Source organism: Oryctolagus cuniculus, chromosome 13 (assembly GCF_051225735.1).
Source record: "Oryctolagus cuniculus isolate XC-2025 breed Fujian yellow rabbit chromosome 13, ASM5122573v1, whole genome shotgun sequence".
In the NCBI taxonomy this organism is placed as follows: Eukaryota; Metazoa; Chordata; class Mammalia; order Lagomorpha; family Leporidae; genus Oryctolagus; species Oryctolagus cuniculus.
This window is the reverse complement of record NC_142879.1, coordinates 37,115,017-37,130,483: the sequence shown is the minus strand read 5'-3', so window position 1 is coordinate 37,130,483 and position 15,467 is coordinate 37,115,017. Positions and strand designations below refer to the sequence as shown.

General features: G+C 40.5%; 1 protein-coding gene across 3 annotated transcripts in view; it reads left to right on the top strand.

The window, feature by feature from the left end:
- Positions 1-15,467, top strand: part of AIDA (axin interactor, dorsalization associated) — a 59,165-nt gene that overhangs the window by 5,786 nt on the left and 37,912 nt on the right. For all 3 annotated transcript variants that reach the window (XM_008268388.5, XM_002717493.6, XM_089312242.1), the window contains exon 2: positions 8,200-8,269. In XM_008268388.5, the coding sequence (XP_008266610.1) occupies positions 8,200-8,269 (70 nt within the window). The remainder of the gene's footprint in view (positions 1-8,199; positions 8,270-15,467) is intronic.

Below are 15,467 nucleotides of genomic sequence, written 5' to 3'. Positions count from 1 at the left end.
ACTTTCTGTCTCTTTGATAGTAGGCATCCCCACAGAGGAAAGGTGGTATCTCATGGTGGTTTTCATTTGCATTTCCTTGTTGACTAGTGATACTAAGCATTCTTTCCTATATTTGTTGGCAGTTTGTTTTCCCAGGGCATAGCAAAGCGCTGGATTGGAAGTGGAGCAGCCAGAACTCGAACTGGCATCCGTTTGGAATGCCAGCACTCTAGGCGGCAGCTTCACCTGCTGTGCCACAGTGCCGGCCCCCCTTTGCCCATTTCTTAACTGGATTGGCTCATGTTGTTATTGTTGGGTTTTTGAGTTCCTTATATATTTTGGATATTGATCCTTTGTTAAATAAGTACCTTGCAAATATTTTCTCCCATTCTGCTGACTATCTCTTCACTCTATTGATTATTGCCTTTCCTGTGAAGAAGTTTCTGTTTGTTATAATCCCATTTGTCTAGTTTTGCTTTTGTTGCCCATGCTTTTAAGACCTTGTTCAAAAAATCATTACCTACATGTTTTTATTTTCCTGTAGTAGTGTCATAGCTTCAGGTGTTAAATTTAGGCCTTCGATCTTGAGTTGATTTTTGTATATGGTAAGAGGTAAAGATCTTTTATATATGCCTGTCCAATTTTGCCATTTATTGAAAAGACTATCCTTTCTCCATGTAAGTTCTTGACACCTTTGTCAAAATTCAGTTGACTGTATGTACATGGTTTAATTTCTGGGCCCTCTAGTCTGTTACATTGATTTATGTGTGATCTATTCTGATCCATTGATCTATTTATGCCAGTATCTCTCTCTCTCTGTCTCTGCCTCTTCTCTCTCTGTGTAGTTCTGACTTTCAAATAAATAAATAAATCTTTAAAACAAATAGTATACTTTGAAGTCAAGTATTGTGATGCCTTCAGCTTTGTGCTTTTGTTTAGCATTGCTGTGGCTCTTCTGGGTCTTTTGTGTCTCCATATGAATTTTAGAATTGTTTTTTGCCCATTCTGTGAAGAATGTCATTGATATTTTAATGGAGATAATACTGATTTTGTAGATTGCCTTAAGTAGTAGGGACATTTTAACAATATTAACTCTTTGAATACATGAATAAGGGATATCTTACCATTTTTCTATGTGTTTTTTTTTTCCCAAGATTTATTTATTTGAAAGTCAGAGTCACACAGAGAGAGGAGAGGCAGAGAGAGGCCCTCCATCCGACGGTTCACTCCCCAGTTGACCACGATGGCCGGAGCTGTGCCAATCCGAAGCCAGGAGTCAGGAGCCTCCCCTGGGTCTCCCATGTGGGTGCAGGGGCCCAAGTCTTAGGCCATCCTTCACTGCTTTCCCAGGCCATAGTAGAGAGCTGGATCGGAGGTGGAGCAGCCGGGACTCTAACTGGCACCCATATGGGATGCCGTTGCTTCAGGCCAAGGTGTCAACCCGCTGTGCCACAGTGCTGGCCCCTCTATGTGTCCTTAATGATTTCTTGCATTAGTGATATATAATTTCATTGTAGAGACTCTTTTACTTTGGTTAAATTCATTCTTAAATACTAAAATTTGTGAAGCTGATGTGGGTGAGATTTTTTGATTTCCCTTTGAGCAAGGGCTTTATTGGTATGTAAAATGCTACTGTTTTTTGTATGTGGATTTTATATCCTGTTACTTTACTGAATCGATTTACTAGTTCTAACAGGTTTTTGGTGGACTGTTTAGGTTTTACCATCTACAAAATCATGTCATCTGAAAACAGATATTTTTATTTCCTCCTTTCCAATTTTGATGCCTTTATTTCTTTATCTTCCCTAGATGCTCTTGTTAATACTTCCAATACTGTATTTAATAAAAGTGGTAAAAGTGGAAATTCTTGTCTCATTCAGATCTAAAGGGGAAATACTTTCAGCTTTTCCCCATTCAGTATGACATTGGCTGTGGATTTGTCATATATGGCCTTTATATTCCCTCTTTGCCTGTTTTGTTGGGAATTTTTATAATAAAGGAATGTTGGACATATTGTGAGACTCACCCAATTTACATGTACAATTTAATGATTTTTTTCAGTTAAATTTACCAAATTACGTAGCCATCACCAAATTAAAATTTTAGAACATTTGCATCACTTCAGAAAGATTTGTTGTGCTGATTTACAACCACTCCATAATCTCACATCAGCCCCAGACAACCAGTAATATTTTTCCATCGATATTTATGGACATTCCACAAACTTTGTATCATTAAATGTGTGCTCTTTTGTTTCTGGCTTCTTTCATTGAGTGTAATGTTTTTAAGAGTCATCCATGTTGTAGCAGGTATCAGGATTTTGTTCTTTTCTTATTGATGGATAGTATTGTGAGAAGTTAGGCTCACAGGCAGTTAGTTCAGGTCCCTTTATGGATGTTCAGAATGCTTGCTTTTTCCCAGAGGCTGTCTTTAGCAACACTTAGTTTTATTATGAGCAGCTAGTCAGGATTATCAATTGTAGCCCTCTGATAGGTTTTTATCCCTGCCTCTGATGGGTTGTTATCCAGCTCTCTGATTGGTTTGTAGCTGTTATTATGTTCTTCTGGGGCTAACCAGAGAGAGCCATTTTGTGCATAAAAGAGCCAGTATCCAGAGGCATCCCTGGCAATTCCTCCTGGGAGCCCCACTATTGACTGCTGCTACAGGAGCTTTCTCATTTCAATTTATCTTGTTTTGCTCACCATCCCTGTGTGCTTGGAAATTCTTCTTCCATGTGAGACAAGAACCGAGATTGCCTTCATCATCCTGTGTATTACATATGGACATACACACATTGTGTATCCATTCACTGGTTGATAGATTCTTGAATTTTGATTATCCTCAATGGATTAGTTTGTTTATTTTTTGTTACTGTAATGAAATACCTGAGACAGACTAACTCGTAAAGAGAAGATGTATTTAGCTCACGGTTCTGGAGATTCAAGGGCCTGGCACCTGCATTGGGTCAGCTCTGGTGAGGGCCCTCTTGGCTGCCTCTGGTCATGGTGGTGGAGGGCAATATTGTGAAGAGAGTGTGTGTATTAAAACAGGAAGCCTGAATGCAATTCAGTGTTCAGGTTCAGCTCACTCTTGGAGAGCTCAGGTATCCCATATCCAAGCAGTACAACTCTTGTCCTCTGCTGAGGGCAGCTCCGCCAGTGACCCAAGGGCTTCCCACTAGGCCGCATCTCTTAATATCTCTTACCTAATGCCTCTAACACACAGATCCTTGATGAACATACCGAAACCATATCTAAACCACAGCATTCAATAATACCATCCTGAACATTCACATGCAAGTCTGTGTGTGGATGTGTATTTTCTTTCTTTCTTTTTTTTTTTTTTTTTTTTTTTTTTTTTGACAGGCAGAGTGGATAGTGAGAGAGAGAGACAGAGAGAAAGGTCTTCCTTTCCCGTTGGTTCACCCTCCAATGGCCACTGCGGCCGGTGCACCCCGCTGATCCGAAGCCAGAAGCCAGGTACTTACCCTGGTCTCCCATGGGGTGCAGGGCCCAAGTACTTGGGCCATCCTCCACTGCACTCCTGGGCCATAGCAGAGAGCTGGACTGGAAAAGGAGCAACCGGGACAGAATCCAGCGCTCCGACCGGGACTAGAACCCAGTGTGTCGGCGCTGCAGGCGGAGGATTAGCCTATTGAGCCGCAGCGCTGTCCGTGGATGTGTATTTTCATTTCTCTTGGCTAGATGCCTAGGAGTGGGATAGCTTAGTCATATGGTAAATTCGTGTGTAACATTTTAGAGAAACTGCCTAATTTTTGTCCAAACCCTTGCCATTTTATAGCTTTTTTAAAAGATTTATTTATTTGAAAGGCAGGGCTACAGAAAGAGAGGCAGAGAGAGAGAGAGAGAGAGGTCTTCCATCCACTGGTTCACTCCCCAGATGGCCGCAATGGCTAGAGCTGCGCCAATTTGAAGCCAAGAGCCTCTTCCCAGTGTCCATCTTCTACTGCTTTCCCAGGCCATATCAGAGAACTGGATCAGAAGTGGAGCAGATGGGACTCGAACCAGGGCCCTTATGGAATGCTGGCACTGCAGGCGGCAGTTTTACCAGATATGACACAATGCTGGCCCCGCCATTTTATAGTTCTACCAGCAGTGTGTGTTTTTCCACACTGCCAGCACTTGTCTGTCTTTTCTGATTATAACCATTCTAGTGGGTGTACTTTGTACCTCATTGTGGTTTTAATTTGCATTTCTGCTTACTAATGATGTTGAACTTCTTTTCATATGCTTATTTTGCTTTTTGCTTTTGAGTTATCACTGACCTGTTGAAACTGTTCTTTATATATTCTAGATACAAGTCTTTTGTCTCTTATGATTTATTTTGTACATGATTTTAAAATGTTTCCTCTCTATTTCCTAATTTTAAAAGCAGTATTCTCTTTAACTTCAGTAATTTTTCTACTGATTATTGTCATTATAGCTGGAGTTTAGAGTAATACCCTTTCTTGTGACAATGACCCTGCCTAGGTTGACCTCTACTGTCAGCAAGTTATATAGAGAATTATTCAGGGGCCAGCACTGTAGCACAGCGGGTTAAAGCCCTGACCTGCAGCGCCAGCATCCCATATGGACGCTGGTTCAAGTCCCAGCTGCTCCACTTCCGATCCAGCTCCCTGCTAATGTACCTGGGAAAGCAGCTGAGAATGGTCCAAGTCCTTGGGCCCCTGCACCTACATAGGAGACCTAGAAGAAGCTCCTGACTACTGGCTTCGGATCAGATTAGCTCACCTCTGTCCATTGCAGCCATTTGGGGAGTGAACCAGTGGATGGAGGATCTCTCTCTCTCTCTGTCTACCTCTCTCTGTAACTCTGTCTTTCAAATAAATCTTTCTTTTTTTAAAGAGTTATTCAAATAAGAACTTCATACCACACTATAGCTGCCCTGAGTTCAGGCCTGTAGAATTGGCTCTGCTGAGGATACACAGGCTTTGGGTACTTCATGTAGGGGCAGGCCAGCAAGAGTTAGAAAAGAAACCAAGTGGAGAAGAAGGGCATTGACTGGGTGTAAGGCTGCCAGGAAACACACCAAACATCGGAGTAAGGGAAAGGGTTTATTGGTGGGGGAGACCCAACAGACTGGAGGGAAGGGGCAAAGAAAGAAAAGAGATCAAAAGAGAAGGAGAGAGAGCCACATGTTCAGGAGCAGGTCCTCTTAAAACTTTGCTGGGGGGCGGGCAGGGAAGTAGAAGCAGCGAATCCTATTAGGGTGAGGGTGGAGCTGACACCAATGGTTGGGCCATGTGGTCACCTGGTTTCCAGCAATGGTGGTGGGAGCTAGAGCCTAGGTTGGTGTCTGGGGTGGAGATTGTGCCATAGATAAGACTATGCCATTTTACTAACACTGGGTATGTTACTAATAGTACCTTCTTCTCTATAGAATCCACAAAGGGTGAATGTAGTTAGGAATGAAAATTTAGGAATAAATATTATGGAGTTTCTTTGGGAGAAAAGAAATAAATGGATGGAAGCAGTTTGATAAAGTAGTGTGAAGCTGTCGTGGCAAATGCTAATTTGTGTGTGTGTGTGTGAGTGTGTGTGAATTTCTTTATGATAAGGAGGATGTAAACTTTTCATACATCGGATACTGGCCATGCTTCATGCCTGATCTTTACAGATATGGTTGCATAGAGTAGTTTCCCCTCACACGTTTTGTACTGAGATAAATATCACATAAAACTCATCATTTTAAACTGTACAATTGAGTGGTTGTTAAGTACTTTTCACAGTGTTGTCTGACCGTCACTACTTTTAATTCTTGAACATTTCCATCACCCCCAAAGGAAATCCCATACCCAATCAGTCACTCTCACTTCCCCATCTCTTGACAACCACAGATATGCTTTCCGACTCTGCGTTTACTTATGCAGGACATCTCATATAAATGGAATTATGTGTGCTCTTTTGCTTCTGGCTTTTATTTATTTTTTTTAAGATTATCATTTTATTTATTTGAAAGAGTTACAAAGAGAGGTAGAGCAGGAGAGAGAGAGATGTCTTCCATCTACTGGATCACTCCCCAGATGACTGCAATGGCCAGAGCTGATCCAAAGCCAGGAGCCAGGAGCTTCTTCCTGGTCTCCCACACGGGTGCAGGGGCCCAAGGCCATCTTCTGCTTTCCCAGGCCATAGCAGAGAGCTGGATTGGAAGTGGAGCAGTTGGGACTCCAACAGGCACCTATATTGGATTCTGGCACTACAGGTGGCAGCTTTACCCGTTAGGTCACAGTGCCGGCTCCCTCCAACTTCTGGCTTTTATTTAGCATAATGTTGAGGTTCATCCATACTGTAGCATGTTAATAATGTTTCTTTTGTTTTTATGACCAAATACTAGTCCATTGAATGGGTGTGGATTTTGTTTATCCATCAGTTGATGGATGTTTTTTTTTTGTTTTTTTTTCACTTTTTGGCTATTGTGAACAACACTGCTGTAAATGTTTGTGTATAGGTTTTTTGTTTTGAGTTCTCTTGGGTATGTACCTGGGTCATATGGTAACTCTGTATTTAACTTTTTGAGGAAGTGCCAAACTGTTTTCCACAGTAACTGGAACCGTTTTAAATCCCACCAGCAATGTATGAGAGATCCAGTTTTCAGTAAAATATCCTTCCCAACACTGATTTCTCTCCCTCTCCTTCTCTCTCTCTCTAATTATCCTCATGCTAATGAACACTAAGTGCTATTTTTGGGGGGTCATCCTTTAAGTGATCTGTAGGCATAAAGGGTAGGGCTTTGAGTGGAGTTTTCTAAGATATGGCAAAGATTTCCGGGAATTTGGTGACTGCCCATTTTCTGGCTTGTTTAGGAAATGTCGTGTCATCAGGTGGAAGTAGGAGTGTCAGCTATGGTAATCCCATTATAATATTATAGGTCACAGGAAGCAGCCATGTTGGATATTTTCAGCTGATGCCTTGCTACAGTAAGAGTAATGGTTACTGTCAGACCACTCTAGGGGAAGGTGTGGTGACATATTTCCTTTAGCTCTTTTTCTGATCCCTGATAATGATATTGAACAGCTTTTCATGTGCTTGTGGGATATTTTTGTATCTTTTTTGGAGAAATGTCTTTTCAAATTTTTTTGCCCCAAATTGTTCTTTTTATCGTGTTGTAAGAATCAATCCCTTTGTTTTTTTCTGTCTCAGAAATAGCTTTTGATCCTCACTGTTGAGCTTGGAATGTAATTAAATAGCCCTATCCTTGAAAATTCATCCAAGGCCTAGCTGTTGTTTTTTAAGGATGATAGTAATTGAGCAAACAATATTTCTGTGTTCTGACTGGAGGAGGATTTTCTTTATTTTCCATAAAAATGTTTTAAAAGTAGATTGTAACTGGCTTATTTCGCTAAGCATAATAGACAAATATGTTTCCTGTGATTTGTGGTAACTAATACACAGAATACAAAAATAATTACATAGATAAAATTGACATTTTGAAATTTGATTATTATTTATAGCCCTGTCTGTATTCTTGAGGACAGTGGTTTTTCTACTTTACTACTTATTGAGTTCTGTATTAGGTGAAGGGTTGAACTTGTGATTATAAAGAACATTGAAATTATGTCATTGTAAAAATTGAAAGGAGGGCAAGTGGGAGGGAGGGAAGGGTGGGAAGTATCATTATGTTCTTAAAACTGTGTATATGAAATACATGAGATTTGTTCCCTTTTTACATGTAAAATTTTTTTAAAAAGTAAAACAAAAAACAACAATAAAAGTAAAACAATAAACAGTTTTTAAAGTAAAACAAAATAAAAAGTAGATTGTTATGGAGTATTTTCTCTTTGTCAGTGCTGTGATTTAGATTTGGATAACTCTTATTAGCAAATTAGGGATAGCCTGATAAAGCATCTTTGGTTGGTACTATTATGGGAGCTCATGGGGAATCTGGACAACTACCTATTGGCCTGTTGCAGAAGAAATTCATGCATGCTACAGAAAGTTGGACTAGATGCCCTTTGAGATTCTTTCCAGCTCAAAGCTTCTGTTTTTACTGCCTACAGCTGAGATTTGTCCAAGTGAAATGGTATGAAAAATCTTATTTTCATCATCATTGTGTAAAGAATTTTATTGTAAAGGTAATGTAGATTTATATTTTGAAAACAACATTATTATACATCACTGTTTTTAAAAAAAAATGTTTTACCTTTTACAGTTGACATAGTTTGCTTTTCTACAATTCTAAAGATGTGTTTTTTTCTTACAGATTGGCAAGACATCTACAAAAAGAAGCCCAAGCTCAACACAATAATTCTGAATTTACCGAAGAACAAAAGGTATCAAAGTAATCTCTAGATATAGCAGATTCTAAATGAAAAGGGTTAGCAGAAAACTAACGAAAACTGTTATACTTAAGGAAAAAGAATGATAAGGATTATGCCCTAACATTAAGCAATCATTTAGAGGTACCATATGATTTATCACTTCACAAATTTCTGTCCTCAGCCATTTAGGCTTTGGTTAACTTTAGTGAAGATGTCTACATTTTAGTTGAGGAGGGGAAACCCAGAGATGGAGTTTGACTAGGGTCACTTGGGAAAATAGAAGGATTGTAAGTAAATGCAGTCCACTTCAATGTTTGTTTAACTCTTTCATAACTCCTCGTCTGTCTCTTAAAACACGTACACACAAACCATATAAAAACCAAACCCAGAAAACCCACCAGTGAAAAACTTAGTTCAAGTCAAGAATTTGACATAAACAGTTGTCAACAAAACAAATACAAGAGGTTGCAAAATATTTCAATGATGCCTTTTCTCCTTGAATTAAAACTTTTTGTGAGTCAAGTTGATCTCCTGAATTATGAGATTATGAAAACTGAGATACTTTAAAGAAGCTTTATTCTAACTAAAAGAGTGAGAAGAAATGGAAGGAAACAACTCCGTTTTCCCCTGACACAGAGTATTTAGTGTTAAGTCAACTTTTAATCAGTCTCTCATCTCTTAAAAAAAAAAAAAGGTAGTGTGAAAACTATGGTGACTTAATTTGCTCTTATTTCTCCACAAGTAGAATGGGAGGAATTTTTTGCACACTTTTTTTTTTTTAAGATTTATTTATTTATTTGATAGAGTTACACAGAAAGAGGAGAAGCAGTGAGAGAGAAGTCTTCCATCTGATGGTTCACTCCCCAATTGGCCGCAAAGGCCTTAGCTGTGCCGATCTGGAGCCAGGAGCTTCTTCCGGGTCTCCCATGTGGGTGCCGGGGCCCAAGGACTTGGGCCATCTTCTACTGCTTTCCCAGGCCACAGCAGAGAGCTGGATCAGAGGTGGAGCAGCTGGTCTTGAACCGGCGCCCATATGGGGTGCTGGCAGTTCAGGCCAGGGCGTTAACCCGCTGTGCCACAGCGCCAACCCCTTTTTGCACACTTTTAAACTAAGCTGAAACAAATCTGTTTTAGTTGATAGACCTCTATTCTTTTGATCCTTATTCATAGATATTTGGGAAGAAAAAGCCCAAGCACCATATTAGTCATATTTCTTGTGTGTTAGTGTATTTGCACCTTAAAAATATTTAAGATCTACATTATCTAATGTACTTTTGTTTTTTTGCCAAAAAGTCATTTTGCTATTATTTTAACAGGACATTTTTCTTCTTTTTCTTTAATATTTGTTAACGTCCTCACTAGATTTGCAACAACACTTGGGGTTGTAGCCCTGGAAACTAGTTTCCGCTGAGGAAATGACTGATTTACTAAAGGAAAGGAATGAAGACTATATGTACCTCTGTAAGATTTTTGTGGAATCTGGCTAGGAATAGTTGGGAAGTGAATAGCTAGTGTGACAGAACTGAGAGTTAAAACACCTAAATTTTAATGAGCAGAAACTTAGGTATCTAGATATCTAAATTAATAGCTAACAAGTATATTACGAATATGGAAACAAAAACTTAGAGAATTTAAAAAAATCTTTAATGACCCCATATTTTTTCTAACATCAGCTTCTTAAGTATAGGAATTATGAGGCCAGCGCTGAGGCTTTCTAGGCTAATCCTCTGCCTGCGGTGCCGGCACTCCGGGTTCTAGTCCCGGTTGGGGCGCCAGATTCTGTCCCGGTTGCTCCTCTTCCAGTCCAGCTCTCTGCTATGGCCTGGGAAGGCAGTGGAGCATGGCCCGGGTGCTTGGGCCCTGCATCCACATGGGAGACCAGGAGGAAGCACCTGGCTCCTGGCTTCGGATCAGTGCAGCGAGCCAGCCATAGCGGCCACTTGGGAGGTGAACCAATGGAAGGAAGACCTTTCTTTCTGTCTCTTTCTCTCTCACTGTCTAACTTTGCCTGTCAAAAAAAAAAAAAAAAAAAAAAGGAATTATGAGTATGAGCCATGTGACTTCAAATGTAAAATGATTTGACCTAAAACATACCAAAATTACCACAACAAAATACCTTCTCAAGAAATGAGCCTTGTCTTGTAATGATTAGATTAAAGAGAAAGGATTAACTTTTTCTTAGTTGTGTTTAACTATCTAAGACTGAAGCTGGTGTTTGATGATGTTGCTTATTTTTTTTAAGGTTTATTTTTTATTTGAAAGGTAAGTTGACAGAAGGAGAGGCAGAGAGAGAAGTCTTCCATCCCTTGGTTCACTCCCCAAATGGCCACATTGGCCAGGGCTGGACTGAAGCCAGGAGCCAGAAGCTTCATTCAGGTCTCCCACATGGGTGCAGGGGCCCAAGCACTTGGGCCATCTTCTGCTGCCTTCCCAGGTGCATTAGCAGGGAGCTGGATCAGAAATGGAGCAGTAGGGACTTGAGCCAGCGCCCATATGGGATGCTGGCACTGCAGGCTGTGGTTTAACCCACTACACCACAGTGCCAGCCCCTGCTTATTCTTTAATTGATAACTCAGCAGCCCGCTGTCAGCTGTTTCCTTTCAGTTTACCCTTGCTTATAGATCTTGCACTCTAAAAGATCTGGCAGTCAGTGACCTAGAGGAGAGAGCAGATCTTTGGGATCAGAAGACTTAAGGGTCTTAGGTCCTGTCTTTGGCCCATATGTATGAAATGAGAGATCAGAGAAACCTAAATGATCCCAAAAGGTATCCCTAAATCTTCCAATGACTGCTGCCTTTGCGCTATTCTACCCCTCCTCCTCTCTTGGAGGCCTGCTTTCCAAGGTAATTTATAAAGCCTGCCAGGAGGCATTTATGAGTACAAAGAGAAGTTGTGCTAGCTTATTCCTTAGTTTTGGAGAAGGACTCCCAAATCACTATGTGCTATATTATGAATATAAGACAAATTGTATATATTTAAAAGTTTAAGTTTCTTTAAAAATACAAGTGAAACATTCACAGTGGAACCAAAAATCTCAAAGTGCACAGAAGCCTTATTTGAATGTCACATAAGGAAAAAGTTGTCAGAGGTTCCAAGTTAATGAAAGATTAGGAAACATCTTCCGAAAGCGTACCGGAGAACACTGACACTGAGCAATTAATACATATTATTTGAACTGAGGTGGTTTTAATGTGCTCATGTGTATGTTGAATAGTTTAAACACTTTGGGTATGCAGCCTTTTAAAACTTAATTGTTTTTTGAAGTCCTTCTGCCTTTTTAGAACATTTTTTGGGTCTAGTGTTCTGAAGAACATATTAGAAATATTGATATTAGCTGTTAGGCCTGCAAAATTAATTGAATGATAGACTTGGATCCTATGCTGAAGGAGGAGAAAGATCAATTGTTTTCCTCAACAGAAGAAGATGGGGAATGTTCCTTCTATTATTCTGAGCAGTTACTCTTTATGTTTTCCAACTTGAATTGAATTTTGTATGCTGTTACTATTTTCAGGGCTGGTGTAGCTATGGCAAATTTTAGAGAAGAAAGAAGCTTTAAAAAAGAACCAACTATATTTCTTTCCTTTTTTTAAGATTTATTATTTGAAAGGCAAAGTTACACAGGCAGAGAGAGAAAAAGATATCTTCCATCCACTGGTTCACTCCCCAAATAGCCCCATTGACTGGAGCTGGGCTATTCTGAAGCCAGGAGCTTCTTCCGGGTCTCCCATGTGGGTACAGGGGCCATCTTCTACTGCTTTCCCAGGCCACAGCAGCGAGCTGGATCAGAAGTGGGAGCAGCCAGGACTCACACTTGCATCCATATGGGATGCTGGCACTGCAGGCAGCGGCTTTACCTGCTATGCCACAGTGCCGCCGCCCCCCCCCCCCAACTATATTTCTAAAGCACTTCCTCTATTATTGTCTAGTTCACAGTGAGCTCTCAGAAAAATATTTGATGGACAAATGCTTTGTTGGATTTTAGGTTATTGTTATATGAACATCATAAGATAACTCCTGAGTTTGGAGAGAATAAGATACATTTTGAACATATTTATTTAAATCTAAAGAATTCTAAAGCAGACCTATTGATTTCTCTCAGCTTTAGTAAATTGCTGACAAATGGTACAAAAACTTTGCCTTTTTGTCTTCTTCCTCATCTCAAAAATCTGGCTTAAAATAAGAAAGTTTGTGATTCTTACTCCCTCATGATCAGTTTGCTTTCATTTCCGTTCTCAATAGTTTTGTCATTATAACAACTGGCTTAGTAGCCAACAAATTGCTGCCAAAGGCTTTCATTCCACTGAATTCCCTCCTTTGGTGTAGTAGATTTTTCTCATCTAAGTTTCTGGACAGAATAGAACATCCTGTCTTATGATGCTTAGAAAGTCTTTGCCTGTTTTGTGTCAGATTTGGTGGTAATGAGAACCCCAATACTGTATGCTGGTTTTAGATTTTACATTGCCCCTTCCCCGCATTTCACCTCTACCTCCTTCCTACCTCTCCCCACTCTGCCCTAGCTACACAGTAGGCAACTGGCTGTTTAAGTATAAAAAGTAAGTCTGGATTAAGTGAGAGTACATTACTTGTTGTATATTTTTAAAGCTGTTTTTCCTTATATAAATGGAGTACATTTTAGCAAAATTAGCTTACCTCTTATTTTTAACCCATCCTTTCCTGTAAGTCATCTTTTGAGATGTCAGTTTTGCTAGTAACGATAAAATAAAATAACCAGTATTCTGAAAATAAGAACATTTTCCATTTCTGTACCATATTAAGTTATATAAGCAGTTAATTTTAATGAAGTGCTAGTGGGTCTTTCTATAATTAAATGCTTTTAGTGCTTAGTCTTAATGTATGTTCATTGTCGGTACTTATACTCATGTGAACTTGTGCTTCTTAATCGTTTTTCTGAACTGTATATTTCTTTTTCTTTTTCTTTTTTTTTTTTTTTTTTTTTTTGACAGGCAGAGTCAGACAGTGAGAGAGAAAGAGACAGAGAGAAAGGTCCTCCTTTTTCTGTTGGTTCACCCCCCAAAATGGCCGCAGCGGCCGGTGCACTGTGCCGATCCGAAGTCAGGAGCCAGGTGCTTCCTCCTGGTCTCCCATGCGGAAACAGGGCCCAAGCACCCGGGCCATCCTCCACTGCCTTCCCAGGCCACAGCAGAGAGCTGGCCTGGAAGAGGAGCAACCGGGACAGAATCTGGTGCCCCGACCAGGACTAGAACCCACAGTGTCGGCGCCGCAGGCAGAAGATTAGCTTAGTGAGCTGCGGCACCGGCTGAACTGTATATTTCTAAGAAAGGTGAAATAACTATTAGCAAGTACTAGGTTTTGACATCAATAAATTCTACATGTTTTCAAAGTTAATGCTACAGTAGAAATTATAGCGTTCCACTTTTTTAATACTGAGGTTGGGTGTGGTTCCTTAAAATAGTTATGAATAATGCCTATTGGTCTTTTGCCATAGTTAAGTAGATTTCTGTATAAAAAGTTTAACTTTTTCTATTTCTGCTTAGCTTGAAGAACTGTTTAAATTTAAAATAGTTGGGCTCAACTCTCTCTCTCTCTCTCTCTCTCACACTGTCTAACTCTGCCTGTCCAAAACAAAAAAAAAATAATAAATTTAAAATAGTTTGTTAGTGGGCTAATAGTTGAACAACATTTTACCTTAAATTTTAAAAGCATGAAATCAAATGGATTTTATAGTAAAAAGGAAAAGAAGCTAACTAATCTTTTTATGCATTTATTTAAATTTTTTATTTTTTAGAAAATTTATTTGAAAGGCAGAGAGACTGTATTAGAACCAGAGAGAGACATATACAGACAGACAGAGATCTTTTATCTACTGGTTCACTTCCAAATGTCTGCAACAGCCAGGGCTGGGCAAGGCTGAAGTCAGGAGCCAGGAACTCAATGCCTGGTCTACATGGGTGGCACTTGAGCTGTCACCTGTCTCCCAGGGTGCACATTAGCAAGTAGCTGGAACAGGAGCAGAGTGCAGCCTTAAACCCAGTCTTAACCACTACACTCCAACACCTGCCTCATAATTAATATTTTAAAATATTTAGTCACTGATTTAGCTCATTTAACAAAATCTTTTCTACAAATCAATTTTTTAAAATTCATTTTATTTATTTGAAAAAGTTACAGAGAGAGGTAGAGAAAGAAAGAGATCTCCCATCTGCTGGTTCAGTCCCCAAATGGCCACGATGGAGCTGAGCCCATCTGAAGCCAGGAGCCAGAAGCTTCTTCCAGGTCTCACATGTGGGTGCGGGGGCCTAAACTGTTGGGCCATCTTCCACTGCTTTTCCAGGCACATTAGCAGGGAGCTGGGTTGGAAGTGGAACAGCCAGGACTTGAGCTGGCACACATATGGGATGCTGGCACTACATGTCTGGACTTTAACCCACCATGCCACAGCATCAGCCCCTACAAAATCAATTTTAAAGGAATATACAAAGTGGGGCCAGTGTTGTGGAGTAGTGAGTAAAGCTTCCGCCTGTTGACACCGGCGTCCCATTTAGGCACTGGTTTATGTCCCAGCTGATCTTCCAATCCAGCTCCCTGCTAATGCACCTGGGAGGGCAGCAGAGGATGGCCCAAGTGCTTGGGCCCCTGCATCCACATGGGAGACCCAGAGGAAGGTCCTGGCTCCTGGTTTTGAAATCTACTCAGCTTCGGCCATTGTGGTCATTTGCGGAGTGGACCAGCAGGTAGAGATCTCTTTCTGTCTCAACCTTTCTCTCTCTGTAATTCTGCCTTTCAAATAAATAAAAAAAGAAATATAAAAAGTTACAACTGGCTGGTATTAAAAGTATGCTGCTTGGGGCTGGCGCTGTGGTGTAACGGATAAAGCCGCTGCCACAGTGCAGGCATGCCGTATGGGCACCGGTTCAAGTCCCAGCTGCTCTACTTCCCATCCAGCTGTCTGCTATGGCCTGAGAAAGCAGTAGAAGATGACCCAAGTCCTTGGACCCCTGCACCTGCGTGGGAGACCAGGAAGAAGCTCCTGGCTCCTGGCTTTGGATTGGTGTAGCTCTGACTGGCACGGCCAATCGGGGAGTGAACCAGAAGTGAACCAGAGTGAACCTCTCTCTGTCTCTTCCTCTCCTCTCTCTGTGTAACTCTGACTTTCAAATAAATAAATAAATCTTTAAAAAAGTGTGTTGCTTTGTTATATATTTTGCTGTCATTGATGTCTCAGACAAGT